At 55.3% G+C, this 8,493-nt stretch overlaps 1 protein-coding gene across 1 annotated transcript; it reads right to left on the minus strand.

The window, feature by feature from the left end:
- Positions 1-2,637: 2,637 nt before the first annotated feature.
- Positions 2,638-8,405, minus strand: CREB3 (cAMP responsive element binding protein 3). Its single transcript, XM_085326274.1, has 9 exons — positions 7,399-8,405; positions 7,040-7,316; positions 6,700-6,812; positions 6,390-6,482; positions 5,515-5,621; positions 4,925-4,993; positions 4,697-4,781; positions 4,470-4,551; positions 2,638-4,042 (listed from the first exon to the last, which is right to left on the minus strand). The coding sequence occupies exons 1-9, from the start codon at positions 7,534-7,536 to the stop codon at positions 3,669-3,671; spliced, it is 1,338 nt and encodes a 445-aa protein (XP_085182400.1). The 5' UTR covers positions 7,537-8,405; the 3' UTR covers positions 2,638-3,668.
- Positions 8,406-8,493: the final 88 nt, after the last annotated feature.

An 8,493-nucleotide genomic window follows, 5' to 3' on the forward strand; every position in this document is an offset into this window, starting at 1 on the left:
ACACACACCGCACACTGTGCACACAGCGCGATGCATGCACACCACACACACAGTGCGATGCACGCACATCGCACGCTGCACACGCAGCCAGCGATGCACACACACTGCACATGCAGCACGATGCACACACACCACACGCCGCACACGCAGCGTGATGCACACACACCGCACACTGCACACGCAGCGCAATGCACGCACACCACACACGCAGCACGATGCATGCACACCGCACGCTGTACATGCAGCGTGATGCACGCACACCACACACGCAGCCGGCGATGCACGCACACCGCATACTGCACACGCAGTGTGATGCACGCACACCGCACACCCGCGCGGCCGGAGCAGGCAGCCGGCGCAGGCCGCGGGCAGCCGGAGAGGGACCCGCTGCGCGGCTGGAGGAAGCTGGCAGGGCGCAATGCTTCCTGGAGGAGCAGTCTTGCAGCGAGAACCTGCCTGCTGCTCTCCGATCCCTGCAGCATGCAAGGCAACAAGGTGCCATCAACAGTCTCCCGCAGGGAGGTGGGTTATCACGTAAATACCAGGCTCTTCCTGCTCCTTTGATGAAAAATAGCAGCACTGCGCCAGCCCCAAGACCAGCAGAGCAATCATCCCCCCAAACTGTCCATGCAGACCAATCCCAAGTGCAGTATCTGAGCTGGCTTTGGCCTCCAAGATACCCCAGCCTCTCAGTCCACTGTCTCCCACAGCATCTGTACCAAAGGGCTGCGCTGGCCAGCACAGGCTGCACCTTGTGCCAAGAGCTTGTGTTCGGATGCTTTCGCTGAGGCATCCTGTGTGTGTTCCTGGCGCCCTGCCTGCTCTCCCAGAGCTATCTTTTCCTGACATTTGGCCAAGCAATCAAGACAGCTCTGGAGCACAGGGCTGACCCTGTTGCTCCTGGCCACACACCAGCTCTAGTGCCTGCTCCCTGCACTGCTGGCAACACTGCTACGCTTTATTTTTGATGACTCACGGAGGTATTGATTAGCACTGGGCCAAGGCTCAGCAGCGTGAGGGCAGCAGCCGTTTGAACCTCCTGCAGGGCTGAGAGGCTTTCTGGGGATCTCGCAGTGCATCTGATCGGAGGGCTGACGCGTGCTAACTGCCTGCACCAAGGGGCGTCAGCCTCCAGGTCTCTGCCAGTCCTGCCTTCCTGGAGAAGAGCTGGCTGCAAGGAGATACCAGCGCAGCCTGTGATTACTTGCCCCAGCCAGGAAAGCAAAACAGCTTCCACAAGCTCTTGGGGTCACAGATCTGAACCGGCAACTCACAGACCTAGTGGCCCTGGGAAGGGAGGATATGAGGGAAGGCTTAACTCCAACCATCTGCGAGGCCTAGGCACTCCAGAGAGGAAAATGCAGCACGTCCTCAAAAAGCTCTTGAAGACCTGGTGTCCCAGGCCTCTGGAGCTGCTCTGGAGAGCCAGTGGCACCAGTAACACACAACTGGACTAGAGCAGGGGCAGAAACAGGCCAGGCAAACCCAGTCGACCCTCCTGCCTGGGCTCCGGTGGGGACAAGTAGAGACAGGCTTTTCCAGACACCCTGGCACGCAGTGGTTGCTCRGGAAGTGCCCCAGCACAGTAGAGGGTATGTTTCCATGGGAGAGGCAATCGGAGTGCTCTCAGGCGGCAGTGGAAAGGCAGACTCTGGGGACAAGCCACCTGGCTCCAAGGGTGGCAGCACAGGTTCAGACAAAAGCAACGCCCCACAGCTCTCAACCCCAACCAGAGCAACCCTAGCCTACCGCGGAGAGGAGGGCATCCAGCCCAGCAGTGGGGCGAGGAGAGGTAAACTAAGACAGATAGTAGTCAGCAAACGTGGAGACACCACTGCGGAGAGATCACTAGGAAGACAGAGGCTGTACCACTTCAAAGGGCTCAGCCATGGGGTTCAGCAACAGTAAGAACCACAAGCGCTCACAGCTCCCCAGGCACCCCGACCCAGCCCTCACTTAGCAACCATCTGTCTGCCCAGCAGGCACGGCCCCCTCACGCCCTTGTGGGCCCCGAGGACGGGTCTGCTCGCACCGCGCTGGCTTTGCTCTGCTTCCTGCGATTGTGCAGTTCCTCGGTTACAAAAGCAGAGGTGGGGGCAGACACCGGCTCCCTCTCGTTTCCTACAAGGGAAGCTGCTCAGTTCCGCTGCTCTAACAGCTCCGCTACAYGTGGCACACGGCAGCAGGAGTGTTGCCACAGCTCCCCATAACTTTCATGCTTGGGCTCTGGGTGCTTACTGTGAATTCTTCTCCAAAAGCATTCCAGGAGCGTTTGCACACCTCTGAAAAAGGGCAAAGACAGCAGCACCACACTGTAATCTTGCCACGGTGTYCCAACAAGCCCTCTGCAGAGAGTGCACCAAAAGGAAGACTAAGCAGTTTCTGCTCCCAGGGGCTCTCCTGAGGTCACCCAGAGGACTGAAAGCAGGAGTAGGTATCAGTGCTTCTGCAGCCCAGGTCACTGCTCCATTTGTAAGGCCAGGAGGGGAGGGTGGCCACTCCCCAAGCATCTGTTGGGCTTGGAAGTTGGGTTCCTACACTCAGAGATACCTTCACAAAGTTCCTAGTCCTTTGCGCAGCCCCTACCCTCTGCTGACCAGCCCAGTCCTAGACTGACAAGACCACAAAGGGCAACACTGCACAGAGGGCATGCTTTATTTAACGTAATTAATATGCAAATATCTTCATTAGCTTAGAACTGATGTAGGACAAAGAGATGCTCCAGAGGGTACGGCTAAGCTGCGCTCCAGGAAAGATACCAGCCCCCCGTTCAAAGTGCTTCTGCTCAGCCTTGCAGAGAGCAACCACAGGCAGCTGACTGCCTCACTGACCAGCACAGTAGTGCTCAGGCACATGAGGACGCAGCTTTGAAACTGGCCTGTATCCAGAAAGTCTTTCAGAAGAGCAAGTAGCTCCACCGCTCTGTACCACTCCTGCTTCGGCAGTCCGGTACAATGCCTGCCCCTTCCTCTCGAGACACCAAGTCCTGCTCCCAGATTTGTGGGAGATGAAAGGCTAGCTCCCAGAAAGCTTGATGGGAGACAACATGAACAGTTGGGGAACGACTCCACACCACCTTCTTCAGTCAGATGAAGAGCTGTGCCCATGGCTCAACAGCTACCAGGAAGTGGGAGAAATGCAGGGCCTGCTGCAATGGCAGCACTACTCCCTTTAAGAGCACTGAAGATGAACATCCAGCTCATCATCTCACACCCAGCAATCAGACAACAGTGTGGGGTTAAAGGGATGCTTGCGGCTGCTGCATACAGTAAGAAACACAGGACTCGGCCTGTTCAACTCCATTTGGGCAGGGCACTTGTCACCACCTGCCTCCAGGCAGAGCAGGCATCGGGCCCCTCAGGTGCCTGAGTGCCTTCATCCTCCATGCCTCAGCCCTTCTCTACAGGCACTCACTGAAGGCTACAGACCATGTTAACAGCCATAGCAGGAAAAAAGTTCCCAGAGTTTCCTACCTCATCTCTGATAGGGTCCTGTTATGGATATAYGGGGCAAAGTATATGAACAGGTCATCTCTAAAATGATTCCTCCCCAGCAAAMCCTCTGAGCCACCAGCATTTGCTCTGGTGGATTATCTGTTAACACAGTTCTGCTTGTCCCTTTTCTACAGGGTGCACAGCACCATCTTGACAGRCAAGATGAGATGGTGGTCACATCTCATCTACATGGTGCTGCTGGATGACAACACTGGCTGTATGTTCCACCCACTCCTGCCTCTTGGCTTCCCAAGCTGCTGGCACTGCCGAGTGCAAAGTGCTGCTTCCAGAGCGCTGCTCCTGGGGTTGGGGAGGACCCAGCTCAGAGCTGGCTGCCACTGGAGGGTCAGAGGACGAGTTGCTGTTGAAAGCAGATCTGGGATCAGGCTTGGGTGGACTCTGCCCCTCTTCCCGTGACTGATTGAGGCTGCCCAACAGTGGGGCATCTTCAGGCTCYGGACTAAGCTTCTCCAGCACAGCTTCCTCCTGCAAGTCAGGTGCTGCCTGCCAAACCTGGTTCGGGAACTCACGGATCTGCCGTGACAGCACTGCAAGAGAGGTAGAGYCGGCATTATCATTCTCATCTAGAGAGCAGGACACATCAAACTCTCATGGTCCTATTCTGAGCACAGGACACCACAGAGCCCAGGGGAGGAGAAGAGACATCCAGCTAGGGCTGCCTCCTCCCAGGGGGGCCAAGGAAACAATGCTGCACAGCCACAAACATGTGCACAGCTTGTGCTCCACAAGAGAGACGATCTATACAGTTCTGGTACTGCCCTTGGCCAAGGGCCCTAGGCAAGCCTCAGCAACAGGGCTGAGGAAGAGTCCAGAGCTGGGTCAAGACAGTAAAGCCAAACCAAAAGCTCACCCCAGTCGAGGGGCTGTTGCCCAAGAGTTTAGGCCATCTCTGAAGGAGATGCCCTGGAAGGTGACACTTCACCTAGAACCATGCCTCAACCCCTAGGCACTCACCTCTGAGCTCYGGCTGTGGTCCTCTGTTCCCGAAAGAATAGAGGCTAGGTGAGAGAACGAGGCAGAAGGACAGAACCAGGACCTGGAAAGGGAGAAAGAGGCCATGAGCAAAGCCCTCCTGACCTGTGGGCATGCACAGGCGTCACTGGCTGCAATTAATACCACTCTCCCAAACTTGTGGTGACAACTGAGACCCCTTCAAAGAATCTGAGGCTGAAGCCACTTACCATAATGCAGGTGCTTGCTGTGGTAGTTTTGGTTGTGGACTGCCTCACCAGGGCCTGAAGTTTCCGCAGCTGTTCAAGTAACGACCTGCAGGAAAGCAGGCAATGCAGATTAATGCAGCGGCTGAAGCAAGAACCTCCCCCTTTGCAGCCAGGGACAGATCGCAGTCCCAAGGAGAGGAACAGCCTTCCACACCACATCCCCTGCCACGTCCCACAGTGAGATCTCACATGTTCTGCTTCTGCAGCAGCTGCACYTTCTTCTGGAGCTCATGGTTCTGAGCTGTGCAAGCTGCCACCCTTCCCGGAAGAGATGAACAGCACAAGGGAGAGAAAGAAAGGTTTTGTTAGACAACAGCAGAGACTTCACTAGAGTCCCCCCTTAAAAAAAAAAAAAAAATCAGCCATCAACTCTATGGGTGGCTGGGGCAGAGCTCCTGGTGTCTACCTGGCACCAGGTGGTACAAAGCCCAGAAAACGACATCTCACACAAGGTTTGGGGAGGGATGAATCCCGTCCCTCAGAGAAGCATCGCACTAATCTATAATGATGCTTGCTCCTAACAGCATACCAGTAAGCCCTGTAGATCAGGGACGCCAGGCTGTATAACAGACTAGTCTGACCTGGAGAATATGTGGGCCCTGGCAAGCCAGCACTCTGCTTAAACTGAACAAGCCCTGGGCTATCTCCAAAGATACGAGAGCACAGATCATTTTCTGAGCCGCTTGAGAGCTGCTGCCCAAACTATAAGGTCAGCCTCACTATCTGTCCAGGGTTGCAAGACCTCAGTAGCAGCAGAGTACTGCTGCCAATGCAGGTACCTGTTTTCCAGGCCATCCACATAGATCTTCTTCCTGCGACGACTATCCTGGGCTGACTGCTTGTTCCGGATCTTCCGTCGCACTTTCTTCAGAAGCCGCTCTTCAGCCTGCAAGAGCCACTCTGATGAGCAGCCAACCCAGGGTTTTGGCAATTCAGCCCTAACAGAACCTGTGGACATCTTGATGCTCATCCCTGCTGAGAAAGGCAGTAACGCAGATACTTTTGTCCTCTGTCTACCCCAAACCACAGAATGAACTGGACTAGCTGGAAGGCAAACTCTGGCCTGCTGATAAGACCAGAAGTTTCCTGGTCTACCAAAAGTATGAGGCACACATAAACAAGATGAAAAGCATACAGCTCACAAGCCATCAGACGAGCATGAGAAAAAAGGCTGAAGACAGTTATAGCMCAATTGTCTCCTGCAAAGTCACAAATGGAGAGATTAAAAGCAGCCAGGTTTCTTGTTGCTCTCCACATCCCTGTGGGCAGCCCAGGGCTACAGCCAAAGTACTTCACACTGCTGGAGATGTCCTGAGCAGCAATAGCAGTGCAGATCTTTCCATGCCATTCCAGTCTCTGCACAGCAAAGAGGAAGCCCCCGCCACAAGAAATCACATCACCCTCCCAAGAGCTAATGGGATGGCAGCTCTGCATCTACCTGACTGAAAAAACAGAGACTGCTTTGCATGTGGATCCTCCTGGCCCTTGAAGGGATCCCACCTTCTCAGGCCCTGCCAGATGGTGCCCTGAACTCAGTACCTAGGCGCTAATACTCTTAGCAAGGCTCTGTCCTGTGTTTTATATCCCCACACTGGTTAAAGCGTTCACRTATGCTGAATCAGTTTGGAAGCTACTGGCTTTAGCGAGGACTCACTTTGGTCAGGGGCAGACAGGTTGGTAATGAAACACCTTCTTTCTCCAGGAGCTGCCTCTCCTCCTCTGTCAGAATCAGCTCTGGGAAGCCGAACTAGAAAACAGCCAAAATATGTCTACTGAGAATCCAAAGTAAAGGGAGTACAGCCCAGGGCAGAGAAAGCATGCAGAACCAGGATCAGCTCTCCCAAAGCAGCATCACACTTTCCTCACAGACACCCCCGCAGTTACCAAGCCAGGAAAGAAGGGCAGAAYGTGAGCAAAGGCTGGAGCCCACCAGCACACACTTCAATGCCTTCGGGAGTCAGTACCTGCGTGGTGGCTCCAGGCACACACTGGGGCCCAGCATCCACAGCGACAGCAACAGGAAAATTGGAGTTCTGTTCCAGTGTCTCAGTTGGGCTTTCTAAACCTGTCCACATCTCTAGGGAAAGAGAAGAGAGTCAAGCTCCAGGCCTGTGCGAAGCAGCACAGACATAACTGGCCAGCCAGCTTTGAGCAGCATGGGATCACAACTGTATGGCCACAGAGAACCACCAGGCTGGATCTGTCCATTGATGCCTGGTTTCCAGGAAGRAAAACTCTATGCTGGACTGTTCTTCTGCTGGGCACAACACTGCACGTTGCTAGAACAGACAGACCCCCACTTACCAAGGTCAATGGAAACATCTCCTTCTGCCACCTCAGACCTCACACTTTCCAGCACAGGCCCATCCTGATGAAGGGAGTAATTGTGATCAAACTGCACAACATCTGAGCTCTGAGGGCTGCTGGCAAAGTCCCTGCCAGGGCTATGTGACAAACTTTGGTCCTCAGAAATGCCACTGTCACTGCCAGCAGGTGAGTAACTCTGCAGCGTGCCCAGCTCGTCTACAAAGGGGCTCAGCAGGGAGCTGATGAAGTCATCCATCTCCTTGTTGTTCAGAAGCTGCAGAGAAAAAGCTTCCACTAAGCAGGGAGCCAAACCCCCTAGACCACAACCCACCAGCAATTCCTCCAGAACAACTCACCTCAGGCTCTGGCAGGCCCCAGTCTTCCAGGAGGTTGCTCTCCTCTCCTGGGATTTCAGTGCAGGGGATATCATCCTTCAGGAGAAAGTCAAGCAGGTCCTCACTTGCCAGGACAGCCAGTTCCTCTGAGCACGACATCTGAACAAGACAACCAAAATGACCAYAGGCCCCAGGGGAGACACCAGAGCTCCTCTGGGATGTCACTCAGTCCCTGTGCTGAAGTACAAAAGCTCCCCATGCAATAGGAACAGCAGTCAGCATGCTGCGGAGATGACAACATGCAAGAGGCCAGTCCACGACTACTGTCCCAACAAGGCTATTCCTACCACTTGTGGCCACCCTGCATTGCTTTCCCTGTCAACCTAGCGGGAGCAGGTCATCAGGGTGAGGCTCCACCCAGAGAGTAAAGCTGCTGGAAGATGAGGGAAAGTRGAAGAGGCCCAGACTTTCTCCTGCTGAAAGCAAACAAGGTAAACAGATTCCACCATTTCACTGAAGCCTGAAGGTGCTGTACCACTGACTTGCAACTGGTCAGGCCAGTGTTCCCAGTAGCACTGTTAAGCTCTGAGATCTAGCTGACAGGTGTCATAGCTTGGGGGGTGGGAGGGGAAAGCAAAGCAGACTGCAGACACATAGCTGCTGCACCAGCTGCCAGGAAGCTGATGTGCAGGGCAGCCGTGACAGACTGCACTGCTTACTGCSTGAAACAAGCAGGAAAGGGAGCAACAAGAGGAAGGGGGAGCAGAGCAGAGTCCAAGCAATGCCGAGCCCCTTGTTTCCATGGATACAGGACCTTCCAGCTAGGAAGCACGCGCCGAACACGCAGCTCGGGGCAGGCAGCAAGGGGAGGAAGAGAGTAAACGAGGCGGAAGAAAGGGTCACAGGAACRTCTTCGCACGCGGCAGAATCTGCCCGCGCACCTCGCCTAGGGCAGCCACGGCACTTCCCGCAGCCGCGGCCTGGCGGGCCGGCCCGGAGCGAGCACAGCCCGGCCAGGCAGGCGCGCCGCAGGGCCGGCTGCACCCGGCGGCCGCTGAACGCTCGCGGGCGGCGCGGGCCGGAGCGAGACCGTCCGAGAGGAGCCGGGCGAGCGGA

This window comes from Rhea americana, unplaced genomic scaffold (assembly GCF_003343005.1).
Source record: "Rhea americana isolate MKP2758 unplaced genomic scaffold, rheAme1 scaffold_13, whole genome shotgun sequence".
Lineage (NCBI taxonomy): Eukaryota > Metazoa > Chordata > Aves > Rheiformes > Rheidae > Rhea > Rhea americana.